This window comes from Delphinapterus leucas, chromosome 20, assembly GCF_059928025.1.
Source record: "Delphinapterus leucas isolate spDelLeu-1000000601 "Yukka" chromosome 20, BTC_Dleu_Yukka2, whole genome shotgun sequence".
Taxonomy (NCBI): Eukaryota; Metazoa; Chordata; class Mammalia; order Artiodactyla; family Monodontidae; genus Delphinapterus; species Delphinapterus leucas.
In genome coordinates, this window is record NC_143148.1 from 10,425,714 (window position 1) to 10,451,182 (window position 25,469).

Here is a 25,469-nt window from a genome sequence, read left to right on the forward strand (position 1 = left end):
CAAAGCCTCACCTCTTCTGGGCAGGACCACTGCGAAGTGGCTCTCTGCTCTACAGAGCCCAGCCGGCAGAGCACCCCTGCATGTCACACTGACACACGCCACAGGGCCCAGATCCCTCCCACCCGCTCAGAACCAGGGGCTTCTGGATTCTATGGATGAGCTCAAGTTCAAAACCACTTCTGGGAATTGACTCAGGGTTTCAGCCCGGGGGCCAGCTGCTCTTACGGTTCCCATGAATATCATCCCATCACTTCTATCACAATTAACGCATTTGAGACCTTGCTCCCACGTCAGGGGAAAGCAGTAAACACCCAAGGGTGGGCATCCTGGAGAATAAATTCCCCAGGGACATGCTCCGCTGCTGTCTTCCACACCCATGAGAGGCTGTCCAGGGAAGGGAGGGACCGTGCCCGGCCAGCCCCAGAGGCGAGAGGCTCTGGCTCAGGTGGAGAACATTCTGCAACTTGGTGGCATCCAGATGGGGTTATGATATGAGATGGACCTGGCTTCCGTAGGGAGGAAGAAGCCCCCTTTTCTTGGAGTTAAACTATACCCTGAGCACTGACAATGTGGCTCGTTGAAACTGAAATGTGCTGTTGAGTGCAAAACACACACTGGAAGTTGAAACTTAGTGCAGGAAAAAGAAGAGTGAAAGTACCTCGTTAATTTTTTTATACTGATTACATGTGGAAATGACAACACGTTGACCTCAGTAAATTACTAACATTCATTTTATGGCTTTTTTTTTTTTTTTTTTTAACGTGGCCACTTAGAAAACTTACAATGCCTTCTGCGGCGGGCACTGTATCCGTCTGGGACAGTACTGTGCTAGGGTGCTGATCACTGGCCCTTTGGGGAAGGGAGGAGGGGGCTCTTCCGATCCCACACTCTCGCTCTATGCCCTGGAGTGGGCCGGGGGCCAGCTCCGTGTCCCTTCAAGCCCCTGCCCTAAGGGGGTCCAGGTGTGAGGCAAGCCTGGGGGATTCTGGTGGTTTCTCAGGTCCACAGGCTGCAGATTCTATTTTGCAGACCACACCAACATCTGTCACACTGACCATGAACACGACCTCACCACACAGTGACACGGATCACATTCACCAGAGACGAAACCACAAAAGATGCTGGCATTGAGCGTGGCTGATCGGTGTAACTGGGACGCAAGCGAGCAGCCGCCCACCTGGGTCACATTCAAAGCAACCTCTGAATCGTCAGGCACATGTAACCCAGACTTTCGGGGACACCTCCGTGGGGATGGCCCCTGCAGGCCACACCCCTCAGCCCGCCTCTGCCCACATCTTCGCAGATGCGCTCCACGGAAGCCAGCCAGCCAGCCGGCCGGGCGGAGCGCCCTACAGAGCACGGTCCGCAGACATACTTGCTTAGGACAGCGCTTAGCACGCCTGGGGGACTTTTCCAAATCAGCTTTGGGTACTGACATACAGGCACTAGAGTTTTGTTTCATCCAGTGTAGATGGTCACAAAAACAATTCTCATCCTTTGGGTTATTTTTATACCAGAAGAGGTAGGAAAAGACCTAACCCATGCAAATTAAAGCACATCTGTCTCTGCGCCACCCAAAACAGCCACAGGGATCTTAACCAAGTCCACAGGCGCAGCAGAATCAAAGTGAGGTGGAGCACGCAAAATTCACATGAAGGGAACGGGGGGCTTTTGGGAGGGGGGTGTGGGGGGCTGTCTGTTCTCTAGATCTGCTGAAACTGAAGTGCAGCGAGAGAGTCCCACAGCTGCCGATCAGGAGACAGTGGACTCAAGGACAAAAGACACAAAGGGCAGGCAAAAAAATGCCAACAATTATTAACCTCATGGAAAAGGAGATGTTGGACAGGAAAGGAAAAATAAACTACACACACTGGTTCAGATGGGAAGAAGAGTCACACACTCGAAACCATTTGAGTGCTGAATATGAATCTAATCAAATTATGTTCCTGAGTTGAGATTTCCTCTTCCAGAGTAGGAAGTCAAGAGATAATGTCAAAACTGAAAAACCAAGAAGTTGCATTATCATCTTATTATTGGGAGCCTTGGAGATTAAGTCGCAGAAACAGCTAAAGCAGTTGCCTGTGGGGAGTGGAAACTGGGGGAACACAAGAGGGGGAGAGAAGGAGACAGATGAGTGTCGCTGTCTGGTTAAATTACTTGAATTTTAAACCATGTACTTATAACAAGAGATTAAAAAAGATTTTTTTTTTAAAGAAGATGCCCTGGGCAGAGAGAATCTGTTTCAAAATGAGGCCGTGTCAGAAGTCCCAAATGGCCACAGTTCTGACCCAGGCCTTCTTGGGGTCACCGGCAGTCCTGCGGTTTGCTCACCCAATCAGGATTCTCGGGGGGGGCACCAGGAGGGTGGCCAGCGAGGTGAGAACGGGGCCTGTCCGGTGATGTGGCCCTCACCAGCTTGCCTCGTCAAGGGAGGCCCTACTCAGAGGTGTGCGTGCGGGGGCGGAGGCTCACAGCGTAGCCATGCAGGACGCATTCAAACCTGCAGCCTGGGAGCCTTGCACGGCCCCACAGGAGCCCCCAGGGCAGGGTCACTGTGCAGCACCCATTCCAGGAGAGGCCGACACAGATGCAATCACAGAGAGCACGCCGGATGCAACTAATGGCAAAGGGCCTGCAGTCTCCCTCTGCTCGTTTAATCAGCCATCGTTCTCTCATGGGCCATTCTGGAGTGTCTGCTCTGCCAGGCCCGGTACTGTGCACACGCCGGCCTCGCCCTTCCTCTTCTCCGAAGTCCCTTTCTCCACCTGCTCTTTCTAAGCCGATTCCTCTCCTGCCTGCCCACGGGTGTCCAGAGGCATGCAGGGTACGTGGGGTTCGAGCCCGGCCACCAACCCCAGCCTCCCTGAGCACAGGGTTCTTGCCTGCCCTCGTGGACCTGGGAGTCCAGGCCCACGGCACCACGGGGGCCCCAGGACGGAGAGGGACTTACTCCGAGACATGTGGACCGTGGCGAGCCGGCGGTACAGCGCCTTCTGCCGGGGGTCTGGGTGGAAGCCGCTTTTGGTGAAGTAGACGTGGATATAGATGGAGCCGTTCTGCTGGACGCTCTGCAAGGCGGTCCGACGGGGAAAAGGAACAGTGAAGCCCCTCATGACGCCCGCCCCCCACGGCTTCCTCACCCCCGTCTACTGAGTGTTCAGGGTGGGCAGTGTAGTTAAGTGGTTAGGGGCCAGACACTGGAGTTAGGCTCAAATTCAAAACCAGGCTCTAGCACACAATGGCTGTGTGGCCTCAGGCTTCGCCTCGCTGAGCCTCAGGGCCCACCTGCAGGACGCAGATCATCAGCACTGAGGGCACAGCAGGGCCGTAAGGATTATCTGAGAGCGCTGAGCACGGTTACTCAAGCACAGAATAGGAGCTCAATAAACGTCAGCAGCCTTAATTCATTAAACGGTAAAACAACGAAGGCCAGATACCACTCTGGCACTTCAAATGGTAACTGCCCAATCCAGTGAGTCACATCCGTATAACTCACGTAAACCTTGGGCACTGGGTCATGTTATTATCCCATTTTCCAGATGTGGTGACTGGGGCTCACGCAGAGAGGCTACATGCAGCGAGTAAGTGGATCCGAACCCAGTCTGTGGGCTCTCCCGTGGCCCTGCCTCTCACCGTCTGTGTCCTACCTCTCTGCCTGGGCCTTTCACCTACTATTCTCACCCCCCTGCCACACCCACCCAGATGAGGAAACTGAAGTGGGGTGGCCACCTGCCTGAGGCGCAGGGTGGGTGGCCGAGGCCGCACTGCAGCCTGTCTGACCTTCGTGGTAAGCTGGGATTCACCTGGCCACGCTGTGTCCTCACTTCCCTGCCTTTTAAGTCCACCTCTGTGTCAACCATGTTTTTATATTTCATGCTGTTTTCACATCTGGCAGGGAAGAGACTGCCCCTCCCAGGGCTAGCTGATTCCTGGAAATAATAAACACCTCGCCTAACTTTGAATATAACTTTAAAATGCAAACCAACAAACCCAAGTCCACACCCCAGCCACCCCCTTAGGGACTGGCAAGCAGGTCAGTCCTAAGGTGTTTCCCCACCTGCCCTGCCTTTCCTGCGGAAACCTCAATAAAGGCTTCGGCCTAGGCCTCCCCATGCCCCTTCTGCTCCTGTCCAAACCTGGTGCTTCTCCATGTGGCCCTGCGTAGTGTGGTGGGCCCCCTCCTCTTGGGAAATGTAAGTAGTAAATTCTTCTTCCAATGGCCTTGGCCTGTGTGGCTGCTCAGTCACCTCCATAAATTAAAGTCAAGTACAACTTAGACACTCTCCCATCACAGAGCTGGGAAGGAGGGTTAGCACCAAGTCCTTGGAAGCTCCTCTCACTGCCTCGCTTACTGCCCCTCAGTCTTCCTCAGATCTGGGGTTGGGGTCTGGGGGCTTGACGTGAAGTCTCAGTGGGAGCCACCTCTCAGCACGGGCTATCCTATCTGCCTCAGAAAGAATGCATCCACCCACTGCTTCCAGCTACCCAAAGAGACCCAGACAGAGCCAGACAGAGCAGAGATGCTCCCTCCTCCCCAGGAGGCTGAGGAGAAGACTTGATGGGGAGAAAGGAATGAGAGAGCAGCCCCAAAGAGATGTCAACATTCACAGGTTCATCAAATTCATTGATTATTCAACAGCCACTGATTCTGCACCCAGTCCTCTGCTGGGCAGAGCTGGTGACAGAGCTGTGACCAAGATGGTCCCATGGGGAAAACAGATCCATATTCAGGTAGTGACAACCCCCCAGAGCTGGCACGGCTTGCGTTGGGGAGCCCAGAGAGGGTGCTGGCTGAGCCTGAGTGTCAGGGAGAGCTCCCTGGAGGAGGCAGGATTTGAACTGGGGCTGCCAGAGTCCAGAGCCAGACAGCCTGAGTTCAGTTCAGTTAACACTGGCTGTGCGACCTTGGGTGGGGCTTCTCTGTACCTCAGTTTCCTCATCAGTCAAATGGAAATAACAGTTCCCACTTCCTAGCGCTGCTGGGAGGTTTCCACCAGTCAGCCCAGGCTGGTGCCCTGTACATAGTAAGCACTCAGTCAACAGTAACTATTATTTTCAAACCAGGCTGGCTGACTGGCCACCCCCAGGGATGATTACTAATCCTTCACTGGTTTATACCACAGATTTACACAACGCTGAAAGTAGCTGGGAGGATCCTACGCCAATTCCAACTCCATCCAAATGGAGAGGTGGGGAAGACAAGGCCCAGAGACCTCAGGGACCTGCCTGTGGTCACAAAGCATGTGAACTGAGAGTAGAGCCAGGCTTGGAACCTGGACTCCCGATTGCAGGACTGGGAGCTGGTTCAAGGAAATGCCCTTAGTGCTAGCTGAGCAGCCTTGGGGCCAGAAACCAGAAGCTGTCCCCACCTGTGGAATGTCGAGCTCAGCAAAGTGCTCGTAGCAGCCGTCTGAGTTCTCGCCACTCGTCCAGTCGCCATACACAAGGTCATGCTGCTCCCAGAAGAGCGCTGATGTGGCATTAAAGTCTGTAAAGTGCTCGTGCTCTGAGATGTACACGTGCAGGTTCTGTTGGGAGGGGAAGTGGGGGGAGCTTCGTTAGGGCTGCTTACAGGACCCTCGGAAGGCTGACAGATAAAGAGCAGATGAAGAGCTGTGGCAGTTAAGAGCCCACTAATATGAACAATTTGCGGGGTGGGGGGGGAAGGTTAGTGGAGAGAAGAGCAGCAGCAAGTAGAATGAACTTTCTCCTTCCTCATACCCCCACCACGTCTGTCCTGGTCTGAGAGCAAAAAACAATTAAACAATGGCCAGTCTGCCAATTAGAATTTGGGGTTAGAAAGGATCCGGACCTCCCCGAATCATCTCCCCTCTCAGCCTCTCATGGGCTTCTTGGTCAGAGCGCCACAGGCTTACGGATAAAGCACAGTCAAGATGTGCAGGAGTGTCAGCCGGCTACTGAGAACCCAGGGGAACTGGGGAGCTGGCCTCAGAACTCCCTCCTTTCCCAAGTCCCCGTGGCCATCCTTGTCCAGAGCCCAGAAGGCCCACTGATAAAGAACAGCTGAGTGGTGGTCGCCCTGCTGGCCAGAATTCCACGAAATCAGGCATCCCAGAGCTGCAGAGAACCGCAAAGGTGGGAGAAGCCGAGATTACTGAGGTTAGAACACCTGTTGCAGGTGCTCCTGAACAAAGTCCTTCTACGCAGAAAGACCACCACCACAAACCCAAAAGAATTACTTGCTCCTTGTGTCACCTGAGTGACTCAGATTTCATGGGCTGAAGATGCACCTGGAGTCTCTCAATCCTGGACCTGTTCACAGACCTGACAGTGACCAGGGATGGCGTCTGTCCCAGCAGCCCATGCCACTCCCCCACACCTTCCCCGCCTCCTCTCCCGGGTCTGGCCTCCCAGCCAGTGGTTACCATTAAAGTGTCTTTGGGGAACAGGTTGCGGCTGGCGACGCGTGGGGCTCCTCCGGGGCCTGCCTGGTCCTGAGGGGCCGGCCCGCGGCGGAACCAGCTGCTGATGGCCCAGATGATGAAGATCCTGAGGAGGCAAGCAGGGCAGGCGGTGAGTCTCCATGCCTTTTCTTTCCAACGTGGATCTGCTTGACCTTCTGACTCAGCACCTGCTGCGGCCTGACCCGGGGGCTGATCGAGTAGGGAGGGTCCCTGAGAAGGCAGCTGTAGGGCTGCTGAGAAGACAAGATGCCCCCAAAGGCCATGCCCGGGGATAGACCCCAGATGCCTGGCACTGACTTCCTGGAGTCTGGCGGCCACAGGGCTGCAGGGGCTTCGACCCTCGAAACCTCCGAACTAGGAAACCTAACGTCCCAGTCCCCTGGAATCCCAAAGTGTGAGAACCCTAGAACTTGGAATCCCAGCATTTTAGAGACACAGACATCAGGCAGAGCAACATTTCAGAACTTCAAATCAACTGAAAACTGCAGAAGCAAACAGTAAGTAATGGGTGAGTTCCTATTTTTAGTAACACTGGGCTAGGTTATTCAGACCAACTTTCCTGTTGGAAACAACTTGGAAAAGCTTAATAAAAATTAATATACTAAGAATATACTAACACCACTTTTACATTTACAATTATATATCTTGATATAGCAACATATTCTATATGTTCTTCTATTTTCTTATATATTTTAATCAAGTTTATATATATATATGTAAACATATATTCGTTTTTTAATTAATTAATTATTTTATTTAATTTATTTATTTTTGGCTGGGTTGGGTCTCCGTTGCTCTGCGTGAGCTTTCTGTAGTTGCAGCAAGCGGGGGCCACTCTTCATTGCAGTGTGTGGGTTTCTCATTGTGGTGGCTTCTCTTGTTGCCGAGCACGGGCTCTAGGTACCCGGGCTTCAGTAGTTGTGGCGCACGGGCTTAACTGCTCCACGGCATGTGGGATCTTCCCAGACCAGGGCTCGAACCCCTGCACTGGCAGGTGGATCCTTAACCACTGCGCCACCAGGGAAGTCCTTCTTTACTTCTTTGGTTCCCATCTTCCTTTCAGTTTTTGCCTGGTAAGTCTGCAGTCTTGTCCATTCTTCAGTGCTTTTAAGAGTATATGTTTACAGGGCTCCCTGGTGGCGCAGTGGTTAAGAATCCACCTGCTGGGCTTCCCTGGTGGCGCAGTGGTTGGGAGTCCGCCTGCCGATGAGGGGGACACGGGTTCGTGACTCGGACTGGGGGGCTCCCACATGCCGCAGAGCGGCTGGGCCCATGAGCCATGGCCGCTGAGCCTGTGCGTCCAGAGCCTGTGCTCCGTGGCAGGAGGGGCCACAGCAGTGAGACGCCCGCGTACCACAAAAAAAAAAAAAAAAAAAAAAGAATCCACCTGCTAATGCAGGGGACACAGATTCGATCCCTGGTCCGGGAAGATCCCACGTGCCGCGGAGCAACTAAGCCCGTGCGCCACAACTACTGAGCCTGCACTCTACAGCCCGCGAGCCACAACTACTAAGCCCTCGTGCCACAACTACTGAAGCCCATGTGCCTAGAGCCCATGCTCTGCAACAAGAGAAGGCACCACAACGAGAAGCCTGCGCACCGCAATGAAGAGTAGCCCCTGTTCGCCGCAACTAGAGAAAGCCCGCGCGCAGCAACAAAGACCCAACGCAACCCAAAAAGTTAATTAATTAATTTGAAAAAAAAAGTAAACAGCAATGTGATTCAGTTATATATACACATATTTATATATATATATAATTGATAATATATGATATATGTGTATATATATTCTTTTTCAGATTATTCTCAATTATATGTTATTACGAGATATTGAATATAGTTTCCTGTGCTATACAGTAAGTCCTTGTTGTTTTTCCTTTTTTTCTGGAAGCTTCTTTTTGGTGTTTGAGGACATCTGCTAGGTGTTTTGATGGGTGAACAAAAACGCCAGCCCAGGGCCCACACAGGGTAACCAGAGACCTACTCTATGAGAAGCTAAGACTCCACAGGGCTCCCCGCCAAGGACACGGGGAAGCAGGTGTGGCCTAGCCCTCCTCAGAGTCGCACGCCAGGTGGGCACAGCCAGAGCCTTGAACCTGGTACCAAGGAGACCCCGAATGACAATGCTCCAGGCAGCCAGCAGAGGCAAAGCAAGTCCTCTCTGTAGGAAAACAGGTTCATCCTAGGCCTGGAATGATTCCTATAAATAATTTTCCAAGTATGATGATCAACACACAGCCACAGATAAGCCAGGCGCACAAGGAAACAAGACACTATGAGTGAGAAGCAGCAGAAACCAAAACCAATCTACCTAATGGCACTGTGGTAACCTAAATGGGAGGTAAATCCAAAGGGGAGGGGATATCTGTATGTGTACGGCTGATTCATTCTGTTGTGCAGTGGAAGCTAACACAACATTGTAAACAACCATTTTCCAATAAAAATTAAAAAAAAGAAAGAAAAGAAAAGAACCCAAAATTTGAGATGCTCAGAAGCACTGGAGGTTTCAGAATGTTATAAAACCCTCAAAATGTATACTGAGAGAGAGCTTCAGAAGTATCCACTCTGAATGACATGATAGAAAGAAATCAAAATAGAAACAAAATGACAGTTAAAACAAATATATTCAGAGTCATTTTCTCAATTTACAAAACTGAATAGACATAATACACAGTCTTTGAGTTGTAAATGAAGTGGAGATATTTACAGGATACACTGTTTAAAGAGAAAGGCAAGATGAAGGAAAGTGTACAGAGTAGCCATCCATTTTTGTGTAATATACTATGTGAAAACAAAAACAAAAACCTGGGCTGGGGGAAAGAGAAGTGGGAGTTAGTGTTTAATGGGGACAGTTTCAGTTGAGGAAGATGAAAAAGTTCTGGAGATGGATGGCAGCGATGGCTGAACAATAATGTGGATGTACTTAATACCACAGAATTATACACTTAAAAATGGTTAAAATGGTAGAGTTTGTTATACGTATTTTTTGCCACAATAAAAAAAAAAAAACCCCAACAATTTGTAATGCACCTTTACGTCAACATAAAAGTAGGGAAAGGTATAAAATACACGTCAGACTTTAAAATGGATTCCCTTGGTTTGGGGGAATAGGGAAGGCCTAGGGGTAAGCAAAAAAACCCAAAATGCCTCAAAACACAATACTGTCTTAAAAAAAACTCTGCGCAATGAAAACAGCATGCACGTGAATCAACATGGGAAAGGACCGCCACCAATACAGTAATGATGAATAATGGTTACCTTCAGGTGATTTTTGATTTTCTTCTTTATGCTTTTCTTTTTGAATATTTTTTTAATGAACAAAATAAAAGCCCCACAATGAAACTGTAGCAGACTGCTAGTTGTTTCCCAATATTCATCTTTCCCTTTTCTCTCAGAAAGAAGACTCCTAAATTTTAACTGGACCCCTTGGCTACCTGGAATAAAGACTACAAAATCCAGCCTTACAGCCAGGTGTGGACACATGGTGAAGTTCTGGCCAATAAAATGTAAAAACAGTGTGTTTACTGGACTTTGGGGAAGTGTCTTAAATAGAAAGAGCGTCCCTCCTTTACTTCTTCTTCCCTCCTGGAATGTGGACGTGATGGTCTTATCCCCAGCACCCATATTAGGCCATGAGGATAAAGGGCAAAACCTAGCAATGGTGGAACAAAGAGCAGGAAGCAATCTGGGATGCAGGAGACCACAGAATCCTGGTCTGCCTAGGTCCAGGATAGTACATGAGAGACAGGGAAACTTCTATTGTGTTAATTCGGGTCTCTCAGATACATGCAGCTCTATAATTATTAGATGAGACAAGTACTTATTGATTGCAGGTGTGAAAAGCAATACAGTTGACCCTTGAACAACAAACGTTTGAAGTGCGTGGGACCACTTATACGAATCTTTTTCAACAGTAAATACTACAGTACTACACGATCCATGGATGGTTGAATCCGTGGATGTGGAAACACAGATATGGAGGAATCGCTAGTACAGAGGGCCAACTGTAAGTGATACGTGGATACACAGGGTCGCCCCCCCCCCATCCCCATGTTGTTCAAGGATCAACTGTATAGCAGAGAGGTTAAGTGCTCAGCCTCTAAGTTGCAATATCTGGATCTGAGGCCCAGCTCTCCTACTTCCCGACTGGGTGACCTTAGGCAAGACTCTTAACCTCTCTAGGCCTCCATTTCCTCAACAGTTAAAATAGGGATAACAGGGCTTCCCTGGTGCCACAGTGGTTAAGAATCGGCCTGCCAATGCAGGGGACACGGGCTCAAGTCCTGGTCCGGGAAGATCCCACATGCCGCAGAGCAACTAAGCCCGTGTGCCATAACTACTGAGCCCGCGCTCTAGAGCCCGTGAGTCACAACTACTGAGCCCATGTGCCACAACTACTGAAGCCTGTACGCCTGAAGCCTGCACTCCGCAACAAGAGAAGCCACCGCCATGAGAAGCCCACGCACCACAACGAAGAGTAGTCCCTGCTCGCTGCAACTAGAGAAAGCCACGCACAGCAACAAAGAACCAAAGCAGCCAAAAATAAATAAATGAAAAAAAAAAGGGATAACAACACTTCTTATCTCGTAGGCTTGTCTACAAGCATTAAATGCACTGATATGTACACACACACGATATAATACATCATCTAGAATGGAGCCTGGTACATACAGTAAGTGTTTTAGAAGTGTTAGCTATTATTGTTATTTTCATCATAGGAAAAAGGCATACCAAAAGCTTCAGAATGGAAAAACACTACAAGAGAATTCTAGCGTGAGTGGGTGCCTCCCTGCTGAGCCCCAAACCACGCCAAAGGGCAGCATCAGGCACAGGGACTTGCCTCTGCCTGTACAAGCCATGGAGCCCTGGGGTCCGGGGTCTCAGGGGCCATGGCCCAGCTGAGCTATCTGCTGCTTCCCACCACCCCAGGAGGTCCCTGATGCACATGGCTGGGGAAGGTCTGGAACTGGCCATTCCTGGGGACCCCTCCATTTCCAAGGGAGGCTCCCATTTTAGTAAATATGCCAAGGGAGAGTGTGTGAGCAAGGACACCCACAGGCAGCTGTGCCCCGGCTTAGCGTGTGGCCTGCAGGGGGCCCACGCACTCTGGGCTCCTGGGTCTCCGCGTGTGAGACGAGGCAGGCTGGACTGGACTTTCTGTAGGATTCCAGATCCCCAGTTCCCTGAAGAACATCTGCTCACCGTGGGCCCTCCATCCCCACATCCCAGGCCAGGAAGCCCTGCCCTAGGACACCAGGGCTGGCCCTCACCTAATGCTCATATCCTCACTCCCACCCCAAGTAGGCATTCTACATTCACGGGGAAATTTTAAGTGTATGAAAAGACATACGACAACTCTCCCTCCCACCCCGCCCTCCACTCCAGCTAACCACTGGTATAGTTGGAGGAAGTGCTGAAAACCACGGGCTCTACCCTCTACTCTCAAAACAGGCCATTCTCATGCAATCTGCTTGATGCTTCAGAGAGCTCACAGGCCCCTGAAAACAAACCCTGAATCCCATCTAAGAACTCCAGATGGAGACGGTCTTCCAGCACCCACCGGGACTGATTTTTGGTGGCGCCTGGTCCTAAGGAAGGAAATTAGCCTGCACTGTGGCTGTATTCAAAACATCTATCTGAAGGAAGCTCCCTTATGTACTGATGTGGAAAGATTTCTAACGTATAGTGTTAATGAAAAAAAAAAATCAAGGTGTAGAACTGTGTAAAATAGGCTACCTCTTATGTAAAAATGAAGGGAAAGATAAAAATAATCTTTATTCCTAGCTGCTTGAAGCATGAAAAGAAGAAACTGATATATAAGAAAATTCTAGGTCCTTATTGGACACGGAGGCGGGGGGAGGGGAGGGAGTGGCACGGTGAAGAGAAAGGAGGGGCTCCACGGATGAAGAAACCCAGTCCCAGATAGATCCCCCTGCGCCCTCCCAGCAGCTCCCCAGGGCCTCACTCAGAGGCCAGGCTTCCAGAAGGCAGGCCCTGTGCTCCCGGTACCTGGGAACGGTCACATGCATCCGCGTGTAAAAGGATCTGCGCCAGCCACTCTCAAAGGCACAGCCTGTGTGACTTCACTTACAGGAGGGACCCAGAGCAGTCAAATTCACAGAAATGAAGGGAGAATGGCGGTGGCCAGGGGCCGGGGGTAGGAGGGAGAATCGAGGAGTTCGTGTTTGACGGGTACAGAGGCTCAGTTTGGGGAAGATGAAGAAGTTCTGGAGATGGTTGCACAACAATGTCAGTATACTTAATGCCACCGGGTGCTGCACTCAGAAACAGTTAAAATGCTAAATTTTATGTAATGCAGATGTTATGGCTGAACTGTGTCCCGCCCCGCTCCAAATTCATGTGTCGCACTTCTAAATAGGGCCTTTAAAGAGGTGACTAAGGCTAAGTGAGGTCATTACTTAGGGTGGGCCCTAATCCAGTCTGACTGCTGCCCATATAGGAAGGGGCGATTAGGACACAGACAACACAGAAGAAAGACCATGTGAAGACAGGAAGACGGCCAGCTACAAGCCAAGGAGAGAGGCCTCAGAGGAAACCAGACATCCTGACACCTTAATCTCAGACTTCCAGCCCCCAGAATTATGAGAAAGTAAAAAGGTCTCCAGCAGTACAGTAATGATGGTAATCCTCAGTGATTCTTTCCTTTCCTCTTTTTAAAAAAAATTTGTTTGTTTGGCTGTGCCACATGGCTTGCGGGATCTTAGTTCCCCGACTAGGGATCGAACCAGTGCCCCCTGCAGTTGAAGCATGGAGTCCTAACCACTGGACTGCCAGAGAATTTCCTCCCTTCCTCTTTATGCTTTTCTTACTTGAACTTTTTTCAATGAACAAAACCAAAGCTACATCTGCTCACCTGAACAGCACACCTTTGATGACCTGCCAAGCATTGGGTGCTGGCTGGGGTGGTGGGTTCTGGGGCTGGGTCTCCGCCGGTGGGTCCCTCCCGATGCTGCCATTGCTAGTCACCTGCAGGGACAGAGGCCAGGGTGAGGAGGGAGGATACACCCTGAGGCGCCAAGGCTGTTGTAGGCACCACCATGTGCCGAGGCCCAGTAAGGGCTGACCACAGAGAGGGCGCCTGGCCTATCCTGGGGGTCAGGGAGGGGTCCTGGAGGAGGAGACATCAGAGCTGAGCCCTAAATCATAACCAGTTGGCTGGTGCAGAGGAGGCAATGAGGGAAGCAGCAGGTGCAGACAAGAAGGTGAGAGAGACAGTCTGACTCCGAGGATGGGCCAATGCACCCTGGGGCTGGAGCCCAGGATGCAAGGAGATGGCTACTGGGGACAACGTAGAAGGGGTTAGGTGGCAGGTGTCAGATTCTGCAAGGCTTGGGTTTATCTGAAAGGTCCTTCCGTGGGCAAACAATTCTTGACGCCTCCTCTGTGGCCAGCCCTGTGGGGGGCCCATCCCTCCAGGGGCTCTGGATCTAGCAGGTGAGACACACACAGGAAAACACAATCAGATCGTGAGCCACACAGAGGTGTGCGACATGTACACAGCACAGACCAGCCCGTGAGGCCAGAACTAGGAACACCGCCATTTGGCAGCCGAGCAAACGGGGGCTCAGGGAGCCTAAGCCATTTGTCTGGGTCACTCAGGAAGGATGATGGCAGCACGATGACAGGAGTGTGGGCAGGCAGGACTTCCCAAAGAAACAACCTTCATTCAGAAACAGAAGCTCAGAAGTGGAGAATTTCAGGATGTCAGGTTGGAAGGGCCCGAGATGGGGAAATTCTTCCTGCCCCTCTCTTTGCACCTGCTGGCTCCCCTGTCTTGCCCTCTTCCCTCCCGCCAGTTGTCCCCTCACCCTCCAGCTTTTAAGAGACAGGACCAGGGCTTCCCTGGTGGCGCAGTGGTTGAGAGTCCACCTGCCAATGCAGGAGACACGGGTTCGTGCCCTGGTCCGGGAAGATCCCACATGCCGCGGAGTGGCTGGGCCCGTGAGCCATGGCCGCTGAGCCTGTGCGTCTGGAGCCTGTGCTCCACAACGGGAGAGGCCACAACGGTGAGAGGCCGGCGTACCGCCAAAAAAAAAAAAAAAACAGAGAGACAGGACCCAGGACTGTCATAATGGCTGTTAGGTGGGAGCATTGCCCAGCCCAGGGATGGCAGAGAGCAGGGGTTCAATAAACACCCAGGGAATCAACAAACGCTCTCTGAAGGGCTTGCCCTGAACACTCAGGCCACCAATCCACCCATTCCTGGGCCTCCCCAGTCCCCCGACTCTGCCCCAAGCCCGCTCCTCTGCAACGTCTTCTGTCGCCTTCAAATGCCCCCAAGAGTAGGGACAGAGGCTCCCAAAGCCAGATGAGGCTGCCACGAAGCTGAGGCCAGCATTTGTTAAAGGCGTCACTTGTCACTTCCTGTCCCCTTCACCAGCAAGAGCTCTTCCTTTTCATCTCCCAAGTGCAGAAGAGCACTGTGGTAAAAGGTGGGGCTCTGGGGTCTGACAGACCTGGGCTGTGGACCGGTCCCATGGTCCCTGGCTGTGAGAGCTTGGGTGTGTCACCTCCCTCTCTGGCTCTTCAGCTCTCTGACCCAAGGGCCAGGCTGTGATCATACCAGTTCGTTTAGGGTAGAACAGATTTCCTCTGTGTGTCGATAAAAGTAACTCCCGAGTACCTACTGTGCGCCAGGCCCGTGCTGGGCAGCAGGGTCAGTGGTAGCCACACAGCTCTGGGGTCTCTGCCCTCCCAGAGCTCAGGGTCTAGAGGGAAAGGTGCCGGCAGAACAGTAAACAGGATAATTAACAAAGGTAAACAGGAAAGTGTTCCAGGGGAAACAAGCAGAGGGGGTGACCGGGTGGTTAGGGAGGCCTCCCGAGGAGCTGTCTTAGACATTTGGGTGAAGGGTGTCTAAGGGAGAGAAGAGTTGTGGGCAAAGGTTTGGCTGAGGGGCGGGCGAGGTCGAATAGGCACAGGGCCCCCTTGTTCAGGGCTGGCCTCGCTCCTGGGAGCACTGGGTGGGGGGGGTGGGCAAGCAAGGGTTTGCAGCAGGTCTGAGCTGATTCTGGATCAAGAAAAGGACGCTTGAGGCTGGGCGAGGATTTGAACCCACGTCTGGCTGGCTCCCAGGTCTGTTCTCTTACCTGCAATGGTGGACAAGCTGGCTGGAAACCCTCCCAGGGAAATGCAAAGGAAAGCCAAATGCAAAGGTGCCACTTCACTAAGATGCCCGTAATCAAAAAGATGGACAATCACAAGTGCTGGCGAGGACGTGGAGAAACTGAAAGAGCTATACACTGCTGGTGGGAGAAATGGAGCTGCTGCTTTGAAAAATACGCAGCTACTTAAAAAGCTAAATGTGCCCCTGCCATCCGAACCAGCAATCCCACTCCGAGGTCTCTGCCTCCGAGAAACGAGAACTCTGCGTCCACACAAAAGCTTATACGCAAATGTTCATAGCAGTGTTACTTGTAAAGCCAGAAACAACCCAAAAGTCTTTCGATGAATGACCGGTGATGGATCTGCACAATGGAATACTACTGAGCAATAAAAAGGGACACTGCTGGGGGCAGAGAAAGTGCAAAAGGGAACAAGGGAGTGTTTTGCAGGGATGGGAGTGTTCTCAGACCACACGGTGGTGGTGACTGTACCGCACAACTGCATAAGTGCTGAAAGCCACTGAACTCTACACTGACAACAGGTGAATGTTACGGTATCTAAATTACACTTCAATAGAAAGGTAACCTTCCTGTGGCTCCACTTCCCTCAGAGTACAGGCAAAGTGGTCACCATGGCCTCTGAGGCCTGGCATGATCCTCTGTGCCCATCTGCTCTCCCCCCTCCCCCCTCAGTCACCAGTTCCAGCCACATCAGCCTCCCTGCTGCTCCCTCATCACATCTGTTCCACCTCAGGGCCTTTGCACTGGCTGTTCTCTTTACCTGAAAGGCTTTCCCCCGCCATATGTGTGACTCCCTCCCTCATCTCCTTTAGGTCTTTGTTCAAATGTCACCTCCTCAGAAAGCCCTTCCCAGACCACTGTATTTAAATGGCAACCTCCTACCCACCCCTCTCTTCCTATGCTCCTCCCCACCTTTAGTTCTGCCCATGGCACTTAGCACCATCCGAACCGCTGTATATTTTTCTTATTTACCTTGTTCACTGTCCCTGTCCCCAACCCCACCCCACACCCCACTCCCAGCCCTCAACAAATACATGGGCTCCAAGAGGGCAGGGCCTCTGTTCTGTTCATAGCCGTGTGCCAGCATCAGCATGGGGACTAGCATTTAGTGGGGACTCAACCCACGTTAGCTGAAGCAATGATTACCAGAGCTGTGGGCCTGGTGTCTGAGTCCCTGCCTGAAGGAGGAGCAGGCTGGCTGGGGCAGATTGCTGAGGGTCTGCACATGAGCCAGGAGAGGGCAGCGGTGGCTGCGGACACTGCAGTGACTAAGAAGCAGTTCCTGCTCTTGCACCCATGAGCCCACTCTCACACACAATCCCCAGAACACCCACTAAGGGGCCCAGGAAGCAGCTGAGGCCATGAGACTGGGCCGGGGCTGGAAGGAAGTCAGGGCATCCTCTGACCATGGGAATTCCACCTCAGCCCAGCCTCTGCCTCGAGACCCATTCATTCCACTAACGCTGAGGGCTTGCTCTGTGCCTGGTCCTGAGCTGGGAAGCGCTGGGCACACAGTGGTGGCCAAGACAGTTCCTGCTCTACCCTCCAGGGGCTCCCAGTCCACTGGAGGAGACAGACAGTGACAACCCAGAGTGGGCAGGGCTGGGACAGAGGAGCCCAGGGACTGTTGGAGCCCTGACCCAGTCTGAGAGGGTCAGAGAGGCTTCCTAGGGTAGAGAACACCTGAGATGCACAGGACTAATAAGGATCAGGCAGGTAAAGAGAAACATGTGCAAAGGCTACGAGGGGGAGAGAGAGCGCAAGGCACACTCCTGGAAATAAAAGAGCTTCACAGTGGCTGACGCTCCTCTTGTCCAGTGACTCAAGCAGGGACAATTCTGCCCCCCAGGGGACATTTAGCAACATCTGGAGACATTTTTAGTTGTCACAACTGGGGAAGGAGATGTGTGTGCTACTGATATCTAGCATGGCCAGGGATGCTGCTAAACATCCTACAATGCACAAGACGGCCCCCGACCACGAAGAATTATCCAACCCCAAATGTCAATAGTGCTGAGGTTGAGAAATCCTAGCCCAGTCTGAGGAAAAAGGGCAGATCATGCAAAGCCTTGATCTACCAAAGAATTTGTACTTAATCCTGAAAGCAAAGGAATAAGTCTTGAAAGATTTTAAGCAGAAGTGGGACAAGAGGAGATCTTGTGGGGGAGGGGTCCTCTGTAAGCTCAGGGCAATCAGGGGACCCTGAGCCCTAGACTCTCTGATCACCCCCCACCCAATAATCAACAGAAACGCAGAGGGGGAAAAGACCTTCTTTCAGCGAGACTGGGAAGCCCCTAAAGATAGAGACAAACATTTCCTAGGGCTGCCCCCAGGGCCAGGCCCTGGCTGAAGACGCTGAAAAGATCCAGACCAGGGATGCTGGCTCTGTCACACAAATCTCACCCTAGTGTCCTCCCCAGGTGATATTATTTGCTCCTCCTCTGGGCTCCCTCAGTTTCTGACACAGACTTTTTGTCACCATCCTTGTCATCCAGGATTATAATTCTTTGTTTACACACCAGTCTTCTCTCTCACTCCACTGACGAAGGGACATGGCTGGAGCCATCTTCGTGGCCCATCACAGGGCTGGCCCTCCTGTCCAATCCCTCCATTTACCACTGGAGAAATGAAGGGGGTAAGGAACTTTCCAAGGTCACAGAGTGTCAGCTTCAGCTTCGTTTTCCCCTCCCAACCTGCACTCTTCTCCCCTGTGCTGCCTCCCACGTGTCAGTGACATCCCAGTGGGTGGGTCGACAGCACCTCCCTGTCACTCCATCGATTCCCTAAACGTCTGAAGGGTGGCTGCCTGAACTAGTATGTTCTGCAGCCTCAGTTTAGTTCAAGTGGCAATGGGTCAGAAGTCATCAGTACCAGGACGAATTCCGGCATAGGACTAGTTTATGCTGAAAATAAACCCATCTCACTCCCGACCACCTTGCTTCAGCAATGGCTGGTAAGTTCTACAGGGAATGGATCCCAGATCTAACCTGGGTGACCTTCTGTAGGCGCCTCTGTCTGTTCCTTGGATTCCTGACTATAAAATGGGTCTGTCAGCCTCCACAGCGCGTGCCCTTATCCACGATGACTACCTGACTTCCCCAGAGTTAGAAAACTCCCAATCAATCAATCATTGCCCACACCTAGAGCACCCCGTGAACGTCAGCCCATTCTAGGAACTGTCCTGCAGCCTGGAATCACGGAGTCGACAACCCAGGGCGCTTGGGTACAAGTCTGCGCCCCTCCGCGCCACTGTGTCCTCAGCTCGAGCAACGAGCCTGCAGGGGACCCGGCGCGCAACACGGCCCCGCTCCCTACACTGTCCAGCCTCCCGGGCTGCCCGGCCCCACCTGGGCCCGGTATTCAAGGTCCCTGTGGGCAAGGAGCCCCCAGTGCACAGGATTCTGTGAAAAGAGGCAGGACACGCCCCGTGGGAGGCCCCCCGGGTGGGGAAGAGCCCCTCAGGCCCCTCTCGGCCTCCGTACCTGACCGGAGCTGCCTCCCCCGGCCGCCACTACGGCGCTGCCGGCCCCGTCCGCCTCCTGCGCGGCCGCCATCTTCCCGCTCCGGGTCCCCGCCCCCGCCGCCAGCCCCGCCCCGTCCCCGACGGCTCCAGCGCGATCGCGCGAGATTTCACGCTTTCCCCGACCTGCCGGCCACCGTAACCCGCAAGAGCGCCTCAGCCACGCCTCTCAGGAGCCGCTAAAGTCTATGAAAAGACCAAGCAGGCCACCGTACTCTCCGTCGCGTCGCAGCTCGTTTGTTTTCGCGTAGTAGACACACTGCATGCCCCGAACTCCCAGGGCTTTCTTGGCCAACATGTACGCTTCCCACAGCCTACGTTCTTTCTGCCCCCACGAATAACCCGCTTCTTCCAGTTATACGAGCCTCCTGGGTCATCCTGTCCACTTTGCCCCGCCTATTCTTTAAGTTCAAGGTTCTTGAGCTTTCCCGGCCACCGTAACTCTTAGAGATGCTCCACTTGAACCACGCCCTCCTGCGTTAAAGGAACCTTCCTGGCCTCCGCACCCAAGACTCGGAGGGCAGGATCTTTGGTCGGTGGCTTCGCTTTCAGACCCCTCTTCGTAACACAGCCCTTTCCTCCGACAAGTCTCCCTAGGTTATAGTTCTGTGCATTTAGTTACTACTTCAGTGTTCTCACGCCACCACACTTCCAAATCGGACCTTGGCAGCCCCTCCCTAAGCTTTCGGGCCGCCTAGTTTAATGCGCATGCGCGTTCCCTTAGCGGTCCGCTTTCTAGTAAACCTTGCGGCTATGGCCTCGGCTTCAAGGGTTCAAAGAACTCCGTACTTTTTCATTAGCTATCTTCCTACAGCTCCGGGTTTGGACACGTGTTGAAAGACCCTTGGCCCGGAGAAGGAATTATGGAGGCCCAGAGAGGACAGAAGACTCAGCGGCTTTTAAACCTTCACCAATGAATTGGGTGGAAGTCTGACCTGGGCTCAGACCCTGGTTGTGCTACTGACCGACTAGATGATCCCGGACAAGTGACCTATCTCTCTGGGCTTCATTTTCTTCCTTTTTTATAAGCTAGGCATTATAATGGTACCCGCTATTCCTCTCCACCTTTGCCCCGCCGGGTTATTGGGAAGACCCAGTGAAATCAAGAATATAAAACACCTGGCCCGGGTTCTCCGTTTGGGGCTAAGTGATCAGTATCACGCACTGTTATTATGAACTTTACATATTATCTGAAAAGGAGAGTAGGCTTTGCATAGAGATATTTTAATTATTTATTTATCATTTTACTGCCTATTGATAATCCTCCACTTTCCTCGCGGTCTCAGCTCAATAGTATTATCCCTCCTCCCTGGTCCCCAGACTGGGCGGGGCACCGCCTCCCAGTCCTCCTAGATCTCTGGACTCCCCACCCCCTCCCTGCCCACTTTGTGTCATCACTGACAGAGATGGGTGTGTCTCCAGCACTGTCCCAGGGCATGATTGCCGAGTGAAAGGATGAAACTTTGAGTGGGGAAGATGAATGAATTACCTCTGTGAACCAACACAAGGACAAGAAGAAACCTTGGAGAACTTCTTGGGACTACCCTGGTGGCGCAGTGGTTAAGAATCTGCCTACCAATGCAGGGGACACAGGTTCTAAGCCCTGGTCCAGGAAGATCCCAAGTGCTGCGGAGCAACTAAGCCCGCGTGCCGCAACTACTGAGCCTGTGCTCTAGAACCCGCGAACTCCAACTCCTGAAGCCCACGCACCTAGAGCTGGTGCTCTGCAGCAAGAGAAGCCACCGCAGTGAGAAGCCCACGCACCCCAACGAAGAAAGCCCTCGCACAGCAACAAAGACCCAAGGCAGCCAAATTAATTAATTAGTTAATTAATTTTTTTAAAAAAAGAAAACTTGCCTGGTCCCCTTCTCTTACAGACAACAATGATAGTAATAACGATTCTGTGAAATTGTAGACCCAGTCTTCAAGTCTAGGGATGAAATGAACATACTGATGAAGTCCCCCAGAAGATGGGCAGATTGAGATTTTTGTGGGCTTCTTTTTTAAAAGTACAAAATTACACGTACACATATAAATAGAGAACCACAGAAAGCCCAGGCAGGTGAGGGGCTTTGAAGCTCATCTTCTCCGGTTTCATTGTTACCCCATCTCTGCTCTCAGCTCTAGGTCCCCTAACGTCCTCTCTCATATACCGCAGAGTTCTGATTTGTTGGAACACTAGAGGCTCTTAGCTAGACTGTGACCTCAGATGGGGCCCTTGTAAAGCCCTCCCCCATGTCTGCTGAGTGACCAAGTAAATTCTTCCATTCCTACTAACTGTTAAGTGAATCACAGGCCAGACCCACACTGCGCTCCACTAGGGGACGCCCAACACCAACCAGAGGCTGGGATTTCAGGTTCTAAGGGGGCTGGGGACCTGAACTTCTGGGTCCTGAGGAGAATGGATTGGAGGTCCTGAGTTCTGGGGGAGGAGGAGTCTTGGGGCCTGGACTCCTGGGGTCCTGAAGGGAGTGGGACTGGGGTTGGGAGCCTGAGAAAGGAAGGCGGAGTCTGGGAGGTACACCAGGATTGGTTGGAAGCAGAACTGGCCTGGGCAGTGGTTTGGTTTGGCTTGAGTCTGTGGGAAACAAGTGGACAGAGCAGGGATTGTTCCTCCTGGGTTCCCCCCTCCCCATCACCCATTGGGCTTGGCAGCCTCAGCTCTTCCCAGGCCCTGGGGACTTGGGGGCATTTCTCACAACCCTTCCCCAAGGCCCCTGTTTTCTGCTAGATTCACAGCTGCCCAGCCCCAGAACCTGGGAAAACTGCCCCAAGAGTACTGAAAAGGCTGGCTGGAAGTTAATGCCAAGTCTGTTAGGAGAATAGAGGCCCCGCATCCTCAGAGGCCAATAGCCCCGCCCATAGGACTTGGAGGCCCAGGACCACTCTCTACTCCCTCCAGATGCAGGAGTCCAGGCTCTTAGCCCATCTAACCATGTGCCCCAGCACTGTCCTCTCTCAGACTGCAGGGCCTCTGCTCTTATTTGCACCCTGTGCTTTTGGCCTGTAATCCCCCACTGCCCAGATACCCTCTTCCATCTGCTCAGACCTGGGCGCCAAGTGAGTACTCCCCTCCCCCTCCTTGCCATCAACAGTAGTCCTTACTACACTGCATTGTGACGCATGCCCTGTGACCAGCCCAGCTGGGTCCTCTAGAGGGCTCTCCCCGTGCCCCAACCCAAGGTGGCCGCCCCCAGACCTTGAACTCCTCACTTCCTCTCCTTTTCTTCATGGCCCGCGTTGCTGTCTCAAGTTATCTTATCCATGGGTCCTCTTGTTCATCCTCTGCCTTCCACCCGCTCAGCCTCTCTATGTGTGGCTCAGGATGGATCAGAGCTCCTGGCCCTGAGTAGGAGCTCAGGAAGTGTTATTACTATTGCTAATAAGAAGAGAACAGCTAAAAAGCATACCACAAAACGGTAATCAATAAAACCATGTGACGGACTTCCCTGGTGACGCAGTGGTTGGGAATCCGCCCGCCAATGCAGGGGACACGGGTTCAAGCCCTGGTCCAGGAAGATCCCACATGCTGCTGAGCAGCTAAGCCCGTCTGCCACACCTGCTGAGCCTGCGCTCTAGAGCCCACGAGCCACAACTACTGAAGCCCGCACACCTAGAGCCTGTGCTCCGCAGTGAAGAGTAGCCCCTGCTCACCACAACTAGAGAAAGCCCACGCAAAACGAAGACCCAACGCAGGCAAAAATAAATTAAAACAAACAAAAAACGTGTGAAACTGCGTCAGGACCCAATCAGTACGTTTTTGCGGGGGCCACGTGAGGGCAGGTCTTTTCCCTGCTGTGTCTCCAGCACCTGGTTGTGTCTCAATAAATACATGTGGGACAAATGTATAGGAACTGGCACAGAGCACAGCGTTTACAGTTCTGTCCTCTCGGGTCTCAGCCAACCTGGGCGCTGCCTTGCCACGCTCAGCAATGACTCATGGGCACCGCTCTCCCCTCTGCCACAGGGCCACTGGACACCTCACTGCGATGGCACATTCAAAGTGTCAGCCCAGGACCCGGACATGGCCAGAGTCCACTGCAGATTAGCTATATCCATTTATCATTTTACAAATGAGAAAGCCGGGAGTTCCCTGGTGGTCCAGTGGTTAAGACTCTGTGCTTCCACTTCAGGGGGCAGGGGTTCGATCCCTGGTCAGGGAACTAAGATCCTGCACGCATGCCACATAGCGTGGCCAAATAAAAAAAAAGAAGAGAAAGCCAGACCTTGGTGAAAGGCAGTCTCCAATTTTTGTTGTTACGATCATTCATTATTATTATTCACCTCTTTATTCCCATTGACCAGGTTAGGGCGATATACATAGAATAGACACTCAATGAATGTTGGCTGGACAGCATCAGATCCTCCATCTTGACCTTGAGGTCTCAGAAAAGCAACCATATCCAGAAGAATAAACTTGGCTTTTTTTTTTTTTTTTAATTGATAAGAAGTCAGGCTAGAGTTGGGAGCAGGATGCTGAGGGTCGCTAGGAAGTGGGGGTGGGGTATAGATCAGGGGACCCAAGGGGTTGCTGGGTTCTGAACTCCCCCCGAGATTGGGGGCCCAGCTGTTAATGTTCTCCCTTCAGCAGAGAAATGACCTGGTCAGTAAAAATCCCTGCATAGGTGGTCACAGCTGCCGTGCTTTTGCTGTATATGTCCCTGGGGAGAAAGGACAGAAGGGCTGAGGAGGAGGGGCTGGGGGCTGGGACTCCTGGGTCTGAGGGAGGAGGGGCTGGGGCCCAGAGTCATGTGTCCTGTGGGAAAACGTGGCTAGAACCCAAACTCCTGGATCCCTATGTAGGACAGGGCTGGCATCTCAGAATCCCGGGTTCTACTGGGACTGGGGGCTGGGAGCTGAGATCCCTGGGCCTTGAGATACCAGGTCCAGGTTTGAACCTGGACTCCTGAGTCTGAGGGAGAAGGGGCTGGGGGCTGGGAGTCCCTGTTCCTGGGGTGGGGGTGGGAGGCGGGTGATACCTGATTTTCTCATCCATGGCGGGCAAGTATGTCTTCTTGTACAGCTTCTGGGCAGCTGCCTTGGCTAGATTCCAGTAACCTAAGAGTGATTCCTGCACCTTGGTGAGCACGGCAGGACTGGCAGTCTCTTCTTGCTGGGGCACAGGGTCGCCCTGGACCTCTGCAGGAGGAGAGTGAGTTAGGGGAGCTGAGGGGCCTGCAGCAGGGGGAGAATGAGGCGGGGAAGGAGAGGAATGGGCAGGGGCAGGGCCAGACAAGAATTGGGCTGGGAAGATGCTTGGGGCTCATCCCTCCCCTCATAGCCCCTCCTCTCCTACTGACCACACTCACCGAATCCCAACACCAGGAGGATGAGAAACAGAGCCAGGAAGTATCGGGTGCCCATGGTGTCAGGAGACCTGGAATGCTGAGGAGGGTGTGGGACAGGGCCACAGGAGGTGTCTAATCCTAGGGTCCCCTGCGCTCAGGGATACCAGCCTGGGACCCCCTCTCCCCCTCCCCCCCACCTGAGTCAAACCCCTAATGGCTTGACTTGGTTGACTTGGGCCTCACTTCCTAACATTCTATGATGCTACTCCCGATGGCTGATTGTAACATCTTAATTTTTTTTTTTTTTTGGCAGCCCTGCGCTCTTGCAGGATCTTAGTTCCCCGACCAGGAATTGAAACCCAGCCGCAGAAGTGAAAGCACCGAGTCCTAACCACTGGACTGGCAGGGAATACTCTAAATTCCATGATTCTATCACTGGAATCTAATATCTTGACTCTTGCAGTTTCTGCCCTAACAATCTTGGCCACCTCCTGCAGTCCCCCACCCGCCATGTCCCTCTCTTACCGGACTCTGGCAGGCTGTCCTCACCAGCTCCAATCAGGCAGAGAAAGGCTTTATAGCGCTTGAGGTCCACCCCTTCACAGCCACCACCCCGACCTCAACGCCTAGGCCAAAGTCCTGGCCAACAGAACTGCTTGTGGGGGGTGGGGGGGAGGCTGCGGGCAGAGAGGGCAGTGACACCCCTGAGGTCAAGCCACAGGAAGCCTCCACGCTGAAGATTCACCGCTGAGAGAGACAGGCCGGGTGGGGAGTGTGGAGGTGATGGGGGCTCTGGGTGCCCGCCAGGCATGAGGCCTGGGGTCTCCAGCCCGTGGGAGGTGAACGCAGAGCGCTGAAGGAGGGGCCGCTGGGGGAGCTTGTTAACCCTGCCTGGTCTCCAGCCTTCACCCTCCACCCCAAACTGAGAAGCCTGAAGTCTTCCGCGCCGCCCACAAGCCTGCAGTGGTGGGTCTCAGCACTGGGGGAGCAGGGTCATGCCCCCCCACCGGCCCCCACTCCTTTCCCCACCCCCGCTGTCGCTCCCCTGCCACGTGTGTCACTTCATGTTGTCACTTCCTCTACTCCTTAA

At 52.7% G+C, this 25,469-nt stretch overlaps 2 protein-coding genes across 2 annotated transcripts in view; both read right to left on the bottom strand.

The window, feature by feature from the left end:
- CLPTM1 (CLPTM1 regulator of GABA type A receptor forward trafficking) overlaps positions 1-19,161 on the bottom strand; it is a 28,124-nt gene extending 8,963 nt beyond the window's left edge. Inside the window, exons 1-5 of the mRNA XM_022585410.2 lie at positions 19,054-19,161; positions 13,300-13,412; positions 6,387-6,510; positions 5,370-5,528; positions 2,951-3,068 (exon numbers count right to left, since the gene is read on the bottom strand). Of these exons, the coding sequence (XP_022441118.2) occupies positions 2,951-3,068; positions 5,370-5,528; positions 6,387-6,510; positions 13,300-13,412; positions 19,054-19,125 (586 nt within the window). The 5' untranslated portion in view covers positions 19,126-19,161. The remainder of the gene's footprint in view (positions 1-2,950; positions 3,069-5,369; positions 5,529-6,386; positions 6,511-13,299; positions 13,413-19,053) is intronic.
- Positions 19,162-23,214: 4,053 nt separating this feature from the next.
- Positions 23,215-24,539, bottom strand: APOC2 (apolipoprotein C2). The gene is made up of 3 exons (XM_022584859.2): positions 24,401-24,539; positions 24,071-24,230; positions 23,215-23,752 (listed from the first exon to the last, which is right to left on the bottom strand). Exons 1-3 carry the CDS (start codon positions 24,453-24,455, stop codon positions 23,662-23,664), a joined length of 306 nt encoding a protein of 101 aa, XP_022440567.1. The 5' UTR covers positions 24,456-24,539; the 3' UTR covers positions 23,215-23,661.
- Between the last annotated feature and the right edge of the window lie 930 nt (positions 24,540-25,469).

Excerpts from the sequence above, each read along its gene's own strand:
- APOC2 (XM_022584859.2), bottom strand. The coding sequence starts at position 24,455 with ATGGGCACCCGATACTTCCTGGCTCTGTTTCTCATCCTCCTGGTGTTG. Across the intron at positions 24,231-24,400 it reads CCTCCTGGTGTTGGGATTCG|AGGTCCAGGGCGACCCTGTG; the intron begins GTGAGTGTGGTC and ends CTCCTCCTGCAG. Across the intron at positions 23,753-24,070 it reads GCCATGGATGAGAAAATCAG|GGACATATACAGCAAAAGCA; the intron begins GTATCACCCGCC and ends CTTTCTCCCCAG.